This window comes from Apus apus, chromosome 3 (genome assembly GCF_020740795.1).
Source record: "Apus apus isolate bApuApu2 chromosome 3, bApuApu2.pri.cur, whole genome shotgun sequence".
Taxonomy (NCBI): Eukaryota; Metazoa; Chordata; class Aves; order Apodiformes; family Apodidae; genus Apus; species Apus apus.
Genome location: NC_067284.1, coordinates 92,512,809 through 92,525,270, shown reverse-complemented (window position 1 = coordinate 92,525,270; position 12,462 = coordinate 92,512,809). Strand labels below are relative to the sequence as shown.

The window sequence follows — 12,462 nt, the reverse complement described above, 5'->3', positions numbered from 1 at the left end:
ACACAAGCTTCAGCTCACAAAGACTATAAGCAACTCTTTACACACTTGGTGAGATGAGAAAGCCAATAAACAGTTCCAAAGACCCGGCTTGATTTCAGTTTTAGGATTTTTATGGTGCCAAAAAAATGCATTAGTTGAAAAAAGCTAAAGAAAAGGAAAAAAAATAATTTAATAAAAAGTATTTAGAACAGTTTATTTTATATGTTTGCTGGTAGTGGATTTTGATGCAGACACCATCTGTTGCCCATTAAAAATGTCCAATATACTGTGGAAATTTATTTCTACACTGCAAAAGAGTGAATAAGTATTTACTTTTTTGGTTTTTATTTATATTAAATGAGGCTAAGTCTTCATTTTAAGAGCTTTAACTTCTATTTTCATGATAAATAATTTAGCTGTTTTGTCCTTGAATAGAATTAGTTATATTTTGTAATTCAGTTTTTCACCTATCATTGATTTTTCTGCACTGAAAAGTGGAACAAAATTTCTTTATGAAGGAAAAATTGATCTACTGCAGAATGAGGTTACTTTGAGAATATCGGAAAAAAAAATAAATAATGTAATTATAGTTTCCTAAAGTAGTAACTGAGAAAAAATGTAGAGTTAAATTTACAACCACAATGCAAAGAACAACAAAACTTATTCAAGATCTTTAAGTACTAGGAAAGTAAACTGCCTTGTTTCTTTCTTTACTAATCAAGTGCTTGAATTCAGCATTTTCCATCTGTAATTGCTATTAAGTACATCAGTTTAAACACAAAAAAACAGTTACCATAATGTAATTATAGTCCCTTTGTAGGTTATTCCAAAGTCATACAGGTGCTGTTTTCCAACCATGACGATTCTGTGACTCTGTGATTCAGTGCTATTCCCCCTCTTCACTCTTCCTTCAAAATGCATTGGTGGCAATACAAAGCCACCCACATTTAGAGATTATTTAGAGAGCTTCACAGGAACAGAACCCCATCATGTCATAGTTTAGGGCAGCTTTTTATAATGTAATCTAGGTAATTCTAGGCATGTAAGCCTGACACAAGCCCTGGACAGAGTAAATGGCTCATATGGTATTTTATTATTTTAAAAGTATGTATAATTAATGTCAATCAACAGGGATTTATGGTAACTAGGCACTATCAAACTAACCTAACATTTTTATGAGATTACAAATTCAGTGGAACAATGTAATAGCAATGTTGCTATTTACCCAGATTTGTGTGCGGCATCTGATATAGTACTGATATTTTGATTAAGAAACTAGAACACTAAGAGATCAATGTTAGATGGATTTAACTGATATGATTCAAACCACAGTTTCCCACAGTGAACCAATATCTGTTTATCAAGGTGGTCTTGCAGTGAACATCTCCTAGCCCTATGCTATTCAAAATGTTTATAATGATCTGGAAGAAAGAATAAAGTAATCACTCAAATTTTTCAGATGGCACAAATCTGAGGGAGTGGAAAATAATGAAAAGTAAGAGTCACTCACAAAGCTATGTGAACAGCTCACGCAGCTGAGATCAAATACATATTATGCATTTTAAAACAGCCAGATATTAAGTCACACTTTGAAGGGCCATGCACAGAGGAGGAAAGACTATCCAAGGAGGCAGTAATTTGAAATTACTGCAGTTTTGGGGGGTGATCACCTGAGTTGGAATGCTCACAATGTCATTATCACTCAATTACCTAATCAAACTGCTGAATATCAACAGACTGTATCATCTCTGTAGTTGGAACTGATGGTATCACTGCTATAACTGTACCTGGTTCTGATGTATGAAATTTATTAAGTGTTGAAAACTGGTAAGAATGCAACAGACAAGTGAGAAAATTATTGACTGGAAATTGAGTTTTAATTACTTACCTCTCAGAACATTCAAGAAAGATATATCTGAACTTTAGTCTATAGAAATCAACATGAAGAAACAGAGGGCTCTTAATAATGAAGGACAACAGATAGATACTGAAGCTAGACAAGCTAAAGCTGGACAGAAAAACTGTACTAGAAAAAGAGCACATTTTAAACAGGCAAATTAATTAACCACATAAATCAAGTGGTTTATTTTGTTGGTTCAATTCACCACTGGCTTTTTTTTTTTTTTAAGTCAAGGAATTATGTTTTCCTCAATTCTATGTTCACTTTCAAAAATATATTACCTCAGGAAATGATCGCAACTTGTGTTACACAGGAGGTTAGGTGAATAATCGCAAAGTTCCTTCTGCTTCTGTATCTATGGATCACTTATTTCTCACTCATGCATGCCAATTAAACAAGTTTCGGTGGTGTAAAGGATTCTCTTAGTGTCTTTCTGGTTTCATATTTTATATCTCAGCAGTTCTGGATTACTGGACAGTTCCACAGGTCCAGAGAGGATACCAAAAGGCTAGCACACATACCTGATTGCCCTAATAAATTACGCTTTGGGAAACAGCTGCTCATCACAGAAATAAAGGAAAAAAAATAATAAATTAATCAACAATATATAGAAAGAAGGAAAAAGAAGTGCTAACATGGCTATGAAGGTTTTTGAAGAAACCAAGCTGATGTATGCTAAAAAATTGCTTGTAGTGTTCACATACATAAAAATAGATTAGTTCAAAGCAATGTGGACATGCTTGCTTTTGTATCATTAAAGGTGTGATATGAGAATGATACATATGCTATTGTGATTTATTAGAATGCTCACAAACATCTTTGGTGATGAAAATGACATGAAAATGACATTTAACACCACCATGAGATATGTCTTAATATACTGTAAGATGTTGATTGTTTCAGTCACGCACATGAATTCTTATGTTTTTCTAGAGAAATTAGGGTCAAGTAACTGACAGACTTTGGCTATTGTTCAGCTTAACAATCTAGAAGCTTCTTTTGTTATGCAAGAGAAACTTGACTGGGGAGGTCCAAATTGATTCTTAACTTCCCCATGGAAGCACAAATCAAGCCAAAGTATTAGATGTGTTTAACAGGACTGCTTAACTTAGTGATTAAAATACTAATTTTAATCTTTAATTTGGGGAATTGATATGTTTCTCAGCAGAAGAGAATTTAAATCAGAAAATTCTCTGAAATTGCACATTTGTTATTTCTGACCCTTTCCAATATCACAAAACATGAAAGGTAAAGTAAAAATTAGAAACCAGATGGTTCTGGTTTGCTTAGTACTTAACTGATATTTATGCTTCATTTCTTTTACTTGCACTAGATTTACATGCCATAACACCTGACACAATATAAGAGTTCCTAAAGAATTAAAGCAATGACCTCAGAGTCTCTGGTAAATGAAAAATACTCTGAAGCTTTTCTTATATGAAATTTGAGTAATTGTCCTCTCACGTCTAGATAAAGAAGCTGTCAATCTTACTTCACAGGTTGTGGTACAACTACTCTTATCTGGTATTTTAATGAACACTCCTGTTCCATCATACTCTGAATTTTTTCTTTAAAGCATGTGGTATCTTGACTATCCGTAATACATCAGGCAAACTAACATGGACATCAATAAAATAAAAGAAATATAGTCAGGAGGTTTCTTGGTATTAAGAAACATCTCAGAACTTTAAAAATTAGTCACAGCAATATTCTGACATGGAAAATATTACAATGGCACCAAGGACAAAGAGACATGCTTCCTTTCACAACTAACCAATCACATCACTGTAAACAAAGAACAGTGAATAAATAATACAGCAGTGTTTCAGAGCTTTCCTATAATGAGATGATATCTCTTTACTATATTGACATCTTGATCACATCATTAAACCCTTCACTTTTGATACTCTGTTCCAGAAATCAATTCTGTTCTCATCTGAAACTGAGGTCTGAGCATCGCAAAGCAAAATGAGATAAAAAAAGAAGCATGCTTCATCTGAACAGTGAGCTTTGAGAAAAATAGCTTTGGATGCTTGAATGAAAAAGCATTTGCTAAGCTGCATATTTAAAGCATCCAAGTTGAACACTATTCCCCTGATTTCTTGGTCCAGCTTATTCCAGATGGGCAAAGATCCCGCTATGGAACAAACAGCCTATGAAAATATTACATAAAATTGCTACCCTCAGTGCTAAACCTAAAGACAGCAAACATGCAAGAGAACAAAAATTCATGACATTTTTAAAAATTTGAATATAGTAAAATTGCAAGATTAAAACTACACAGGAGCAATGTGGAAAAGTAACAAGAGAAGTTACATCATGAAGGAATAGAACATGCTTCCTATTGCAAACTCTGTCACAATCACACAGTGGAATACTGTACAGTGTATTGTGACTGTTAGAAATCATGTATAATGACCGTATAACAGTAACAAAAAAAATAAAAAAATAGAGAAAAACAGGTAAATAACCAAACTGGAAAATGAGTCTACTCTGGACACAGGAGATTGCTTCAGAGCTTGATTAGAAGGGCATACTGATATTTAAGAAAATTCAATGCTTAGAGATGCTTCTGAGAGTTCAGAGCTCCAGTTGCTTCTCTCAGAAACACTTTGCTGATAACTGTTTTGGAAACTGGAGAAGATATAAAAATGTTATTAAGTTATCATGATGATGGACGGTTGATACAGTCTTCTTCAGGAGTTAAAAGTCCAAGATAAAATTAGTGAGATGCATAACACTAGGATGTAGGATAGAAGTACATGTATATTTCCATTAAAATACTTATTATACTTCCTTATTCACAATGACTTCAACCATATCTGACCAGTGATTCTGTTTGACCCTTCCATTATTGTTTCCGAGAGTCTGAAGTCTACAGCAACTCTTCCTGAATATCAAGCAAAGATCTCGAGAACACACAAAAAACATTAATACTTTCTCCATAAGTTTATAAAGTCCAAACAATTTGGCCTACATTTTGCCCTAGAGAGCAATGTCACTCAGAAACTGACACACATTCCCTTGAATGTGGGACTAATGTGGAACAGATTCCTACTAAATCACCACTTCAGCGGTTTACAGTGGTGTGACAGCTCTGTCTCTGCCTATCTATGAAAAGAGCTATATTATTTATGTGACTCTTGATGACTTCTAAATAGCAGGAGCCACTTTTGAATAGCACAAGTCTATGAAGAGAAATAAAAATGTCATAGTATTTGTATACATAGAATTAGAAAAGTCCTCTTCACAGTCAGTGATTCACTTCATTGGATAATAAAAAAATATTCTCTATGTATTTTAGAAACCTGCTTAAGTCTGAGATTAATAAGAACACTTAGTAATATTTTATTTGAATAAGTAAAGTATTTACTGACTGAATAGTTTAGTATAAAATGCATTCAATTTACTTATAAGAACAAACAAATCCATCAACATCATGTCAGAAATACTTTTCAAAAAAATCAGACTGTAAACAAAATAGCAGCTAAAATTTCATTTGAAGTACAGTATCTATAATTTTTGTTCAGCTACACACAAGAGCTGATTTATTCAGCAGAAAGCATATGTTCCAATTACTACCATTACACTGAAAACAAAACCCAAAGCAAAGATAGCTCTAATAGCACTCACTCAAGCTTGCAACTGGTTCATTTCCATGAGTTACTGGAACTGATCACTTAGAACGCTCTGAGAAAAGCAGCACTGTAATTTTAACTCTGTGGTATGGCACATACTACTTAAGATAAATTCTACATCACTAATACTATATTTTGCAAAGCTATATTTTCTTTCTATTTTGGAAAATTTACTGTGATCTCATTATCACGATTTAGTTATTGATTTGGACAAAATAATGATACAGAACAATTCTAAGGTTATTTCAAAGTCTTACAAATATTAATACTGGAATATTTTGAATCATTACTTCAAATACATCACTGGATCATCTTTGCACTACATAGAAGAACTAGGTTAATGAAAAGATTAAGTTCATTTTTGTCTTTTTAAAGAAGTAGAGTAGGAGCTTGCTCATTAGACTCCTTTCTTTAAACATGGCAATAATCTTCGCTCTTCAGTTATGCAGCTGCTTGGGAATGTTTCTAGTCTAAGAACACACTGGCTGAAACAACCACTTCCTCCTTTAAAGAATCCTATTTTTTCAAAAATAAAGAAAAATCATAAATAGAAACAAAGAAGCCAGTAACAACATGAGAAAATAGGACTTCAGTTCTTCACTATTTTGTGATACTGAAACAACGTGTACATTCCTATATGAGGGGGAAAACAGCTCTTCATTCAGTGAACAAAATCTCATTTCCCTTTGTCTACAACCAACTTCCTGACACTTTTCAGGCACAATACAAAAAGGAATCCAGAGATACAGGTGAGATTTCTTCAGGATATAAAGAGCAGTTTGTAACTTACTAATTAACCTTAACTATCAGTAAAGTCTTCATATACTTTTATGGGTCTGTCAAGCTTGAAATATGGTGCTGCTCTGCACTGAGCAGAGTAACCTTTGGCTAAGTATTAAAAAAAATCAGTTCAAGCTATTCCAGCTGTAACTAAATTATGCTCATGTGAGAGCACTATCTGGAATTTCAGGGAACCACAACTGTTTCCATAGCCTTTGGGCTGCCCTTTTCAAAGCATATAGAGAATTACAAGAAAACGAACTTGGAAAAAAGCAAACAAATATGTGTGAAAACCCAGAGCCTGAAGCACCGCTAGTGCATTCCATCATTTCTCTAGACTAAGTGTCTACCTGCACAACTACATACAGCACTTCTGGCTGAAAGTGTTTTGAGACAGCTACCAAAGCGCAAAGTTCTGCCTCATTTAGTTTCTAGTCCTGGCTTGCAAAACAGCTTGACATACTCCAATTTAATCCTTATTTAAAATGTGACAGTGTGAACCAACTAAAGTAAACTTTCCTAATGAATATATTTTAAGTTTGTAATATATGATTTCAGTGTTCCACAACTGCAGTAACATAAGCATCAATGACAACTTCATCCTTTTGGAGCTGTAGAAGTTCAGAGAGAATGTATTATTTCTGATAGTATCTCTACCCTTAGCTCCTGTCTGCTCTGTCCAGACCTTCCTGAGACTGTTTGCAGCTCAGGGGAGTATAGTGGGGGTTGGGGGGAGGCAATAAGGTTTTGCACATTCCTGTATATATTTGTACATATTTTCTTTTATTGTATTTCATTAAAGCTGTCTTGTTTTCAATCCTGAAGCCTCTCTCCTTATTCACTCTCTCCTTTCCCTATCTGCATGAGAGGGGGAGAGGACAGAGAGCATTGTCATTTATTTAATCCTGTGACACCCTCTTAAAACTAGAGTAGTTCCTGAAGTGTAACAACAGGTAGACTACAGCCAGTCTGCCCAAAGCCAAAGTGGTGCTTTCTTTTCACACACATAACAGAGCGCAGCACTGCTGAGAGAATAGCATGTCTAACACCTTCCACTTTAGAAGGAATTGTGGAATTACTACTACAAGGAGCACGCTGAGGAGAAGCCCAAAAGCTGCAAGACCTCAGTTTCTGTTGGCTGTGCATGGAGACAGCCATAAATCCCATGTGTTAAAATACTCATTTGGTGTCTAAAGTTAGATAAAATAGTTCCTGCTCCCATCTCTGGCTAAGCAGGAGACACTTATGGAACCTCATGTATGTCCTGCTTCACAGCTGTTTTGCCAGGGAAGACAGCAAGACTACACCAGAGCAGGAGAGTGCCTCAAAAAAGGCATCTACATTGTCCCTATCTGACAGTCTTTGATTAATAGAATCCTTTCATATGTAAAATTTGTGTGTTTGGCTTAAAAAGCTGTGTCCAAAAAACCACCTCAGATTAAGCCATTTTTCCCTGAGAAGGAAGTACCTCTCAGCCCTCTTTGGTGTTTAAATAATATTGAACAGACAGTAGTATGAAAAGTTAGAAGTATAAAAGTATGCACAAATAATGTTTTGAAAAGTCTTAATTTTTAAGAATTTGGGATGTCTATGCTGCTTCTTACTCAGGCTTCTCATTGATGTCACTTTGAGAAATGCTTGAAGAAAAAACACAATGAAGAGCATGTGGGAAAACAGACTGTAAGGTAATTAATACTATGAAGACTGCTTCTGAGGACAAAGCCTGAAAATCTGATATGCAAGATAACACAGAAATTTGAAGCTTTCAGGGCACTGACATATACAATATAACCATAAAATATGCATTGATATAAACACTTAAGTATTACATTCTGCATTTAATGTATGTATACTTGAATATCTAAGAGTTCTTCAGTGAAAAAGATGACAAAGTGATTTAATCCTCCTTCATTCCAAGCAGCAACCGACCAAGTTCCTTCCTTTTGCTAATCATTGGAGATATATTGTCTGATGCTGAATAGCTCATTTTAAGCATACCATACATGTCAATTTACCTTCATTTCTGCAATCCTAATGTGGTTAGAATTGTTACAAATAGTTATTCTTCTAAGTGCCACAGTATTTGAAGAAATATGACAAAAATCTTACCGCTAAGTTTCCATTGCATCTTTGGGACTGGCAAACACCTTTTATCCTATTGGGAATCAGCACATCATCCCAGCAAGACGGACCCTTCAAAGAAAATAAAAGCACATAAAGGTTTTAATCTACTTAATAGGTAAACATTTTTTTGCTTCTCTTCCTATCCCCAGGAACCTCAGTCAATGACAAGACATACAGCCCTTCCATCCTGAGGTCAGTGCTGTAAACAGTACACACATTTCCTCAGCTTAAGACAGGGACTGACTTAACCATGATTATAAAGTTATAAAGACCCATCTTCTCATTCAACACTGTTTACACCTTGGCCTGAAGCTGACTAAAGGGAAAAAAGGAAAACACACAACAGTTGGAAGTAGAAAATCACAATTAGAAAGACTGAAGCATTACACAGGCTAGGTAGCTTTTCTGTATTCTGTTTTTTAAGTATTAAATAGCTTTAACTTTACTGAAATCTGTTTGTTTTCATGGACTGCTAATGGGAATTTTGATAATGTTTGCTGCAAACAAATCAAACCTTTTGTCACCAGATAAATATTGTGTCTAAGTATAATACAAGGTAATGAAAATGTGAAGGAAGGATTGTTAGTAGATTCCTGGATGTTTAAGTTAGCTTCAAGATTTGTCAGTCATCACTAATAAAAAAAAGCAAAACCAAAACTGGGCTTCCCAGCTCAAGAGAGACTGGGAACTAGTAGAGAGAGTCCAGCAGAGGGCAACAAAGATGACTGGGGGACTGGAGCATCTCCCTTTTGAGGAAAGGCTGAGAGAGCTGGGACTCTTTAGCCTGGAGATGAGAAGGCTGAGGGGAGACCTTATTAATGCCTTTAAGTGTCTATAGGGTTGGCGCAGGGAGGATGGAGGCAGACTCGTTTCACTAGATCCCAGTGACAGGACGAGGGGCAACAGGCACAAGCTGGAACACAGGAAGTTCCATTTAAATATGAACAGAAATCTTCCTTACAGTGAGGGTGACAAAGCACTGGGACAGGCTGCCCAGGGAGGTTGTGGAGTCCCCTTCTCTGGAGATATTCAACACCTGCCTGGATGCAGGCCTGAGTAATGTGGCAATCCTGCTTTAGTGAGGGAGTTGGTCTAGATGATCTCTAGAGGTCCCTTCCAACTCTGATAATTCTGTGATACCACAAAAGCAAAAAAAAAAAAACCCAGAAAGAAAATGTACAGGAATCCTTAGCAGATTTTTCTAGGACTTTTTGAATATAAACAGTTCATTTATGAGTGCACTACAAAAGCCAGAGTAAATTTAAAGATTTCAGAATCACAAGTCACAAAAAGAATTAAAAGAATCACAGTTACAAGTCAGTGTTATTAATATTTCACAGCTGCAAAATACTGTGGTTAACAGGATGATCTATCAAAGAAGAATATTTATATATATGGCTTATACAGGAACATTTATAAAAATATTTCCCAGCACAAAAATATTACATTATAGCAAATTTTCTCTTTTAGTATTAATCTCAAATCCAGTTAGTATTTAATTAATGGACAATAAAAATCAATCTGAGAAACAGACTTGAAGCTTACAGATATCCGTATACATAGCAGAAACAAATAAATAAGAAAGTAACCATAATTAAAATATTTTCTGCTGGGATTAGTCAGTGTTTGGAACAGCATCATTACACAGGAATAAAAGGAAATATTTACCCCACAGAGAAATTATATCAGTCAAAATTAAACTGCATTATTGAAAATTGTGCCTACTTAAAGTACAGTTAGATCACAAAGTAATCCAGTACCACATCTAGATCTATCTCCTTTTTACTTCTGTAGAGGCATTTCTTAAGCACAGTGCAGACACAGCTGGGATAGTTTTAAAATACTGAACTTAATAATAAGAACATGGCTGTAAAAGGTTGATCTAGTCTATATGAAAAGTTGACTAAAATACGATAGTCTGCACTGAGCTCTGCTCTGTACTGTCACAGCTGAAGTGCTGGCATTTCAGACAGGTTAAAAAAAAGTCTGAACATATGTAAATTGTACTGCAGGCAGACAGAGGTGACTACTGGTACATTTGACTCTCTGAGAGTCAAACAGCCGCAGTATAGTGTAGTTAGGAACTAAACTTTACTTGAAATTGTGGGAGGAAAAAAAAACCACCCACCCTACCTTAAATTAATTAATATATTTTTAAAAACTAAGTTTCCCATCCAATTATTCCAGTGAATTTTGACCTCTTAGGAAGCTTTAGCATTCTTGAGATTTTGCAAGAACAGCAGATCCTCCTTCAGGTGTTACATAAAGAACCATCTCCTTTTAATTGTTTTCCACTCAGTAGTTGAAAGTTATATTTGATGCTCCCCATTTATTTTCCCCCATACTACCAAAGGCTGTGCAGATCTGTAACACACATCTCGCTGTACTTTCCAGGAAGAAACAATCTACCTTGCCATTCATCATATGGATGCTGTTCCTTATCTCTGATAAACTTCTTACTCTCTTGGTAGCTCTTCCAATTCTATTGTGTCTTTTTAGAATATGCGAAACATCACACAGGATACAAGACTTACTTATGTGCTGGACTTGTGAATGGGAAGATAGTGCTTCTGAATTTTTCTTTCGTAAATAAATTATTTACTTTGCTGACAGTTACTAAGCACCGAGGTAGCATTTGGGTGGAATTATCTTTCATAGTTTCTACATCTACTTCCTGAATGTAACAGTTACTTCAAAATCCATCATGTATATATAAAATTTTGTTTTATTTTTCCAGTGTACATCAATTTCCATTAAAATATATTTAATTCCAACTGCCACTTCACTAGCAGATGAAGTGTGCATCCTAAGTTCCGCAGAAGGGCTTCTACTAGGTGCTTCCCAGGTTCCTCCATACTAAACCTTATCCTCTCCAACTGTGTCTTTTTACACAACAGTCAGCTAGTGGACCTGTACACTCTCTGCTCCTGTTAAACTTTAAAAGGATTCAGGAACAGTTTTTCTGCTGTTTACAAGTTATAACTTTTTTTTTTTTTTTCTGCTTGCCTACTTGCATTCTTATATTTAAGGTGCTTTCATTATTTTTTTTATTATTATTTCTTGGTTGTGAGTTTTTCTTGGACAATTTATCATAACTAATTATATTCACTTTTCTGAAAGGCACATCCTTAAATCTAACCTTACAGACATTATTAACCAACAGATCTTTGTTACAACTTCATTGTAAACCAGGTCCTCTACATTACCCTCTCTTGCAGGTTCTTTGATTAACTTTTCCATAACATAACCTCACAGGATCTGAAGGTTTGCTCCTGAGATCACAGTTTGACATGGTACTTACCTAATTTACATGAAAGCAATTTAAATATCCCATTATCATCCATTTTTCCTACACTTTCAAGATTCTGATTTTCCCAAGCACATCTAACATGCTATCATCATCTGGTTAAGTGGCTGTTAATGGGAATCTTATGTTGTTGTTTTGGTTTTTTTTCTTTTTAAGCTTAGAATTTCATTCCCTAAGGACAGTGTGTAACTCACTGACTTGTTAAAGACAAATAAGACTAAGTTAAAATTTCCTTAACATCTATCCCACTTCTTTACTATTCAGATTTGTTAGTATACATTCATTAGAACATTTATTTTTCTGATTTAGAGGAATTCAGTAGGTTTGTCTATATTTGGATAATCCTTAAATAATTTACACTAGGGAAGAGGACATTAGAAGGAAAGGATGAGAAATAACAAGCAAGTGTGCTTTATAAAACTCAGAGGTTGGGAGGGAACGGGGGAACAAGCAAAAACCCAACTAGAAAACACCCCCTAAAAAATCCCAAACTACCCATCAAAACCCACCAAAACCCAAGCACAACCACTTTTTTCCTAGTCTGATAATAACGTAAACAAAGATTGCTGTTACTTCATCCTTGCATGATTAATATGAGACTCCTGAAGCAACAATACACACCAAAAATTGTGACAAGATGGCTACATCCTAAGGTAATTTAAAACCGTCTTGCAGGAGCAGTTCCATGGGTACATGTTATAAACTAATTACCTTGATTTTATAAAAACAAAACA

The 12,462-nt window shown here is 35.0% G+C and overlaps 1 protein-coding gene across 1 annotated transcript in view; it reads right to left on the bottom strand.

Moving 5' to 3' along the window:
• Positions 1–12,462, bottom strand: part of PRKN (parkin RBR E3 ubiquitin protein ligase) — a 705,342-nt gene that overhangs the window by 372,535 nt on the left and 320,345 nt on the right. Inside the window, exon 5 of the mRNA XM_051615355.1 lies at positions 8,407–8,490. Within this exon, the coding sequence (XP_051471315.1) occupies positions 8,407–8,490 (84 nt within the window). The remainder of the gene's footprint in view (positions 1–8,406; positions 8,491–12,462) is intronic.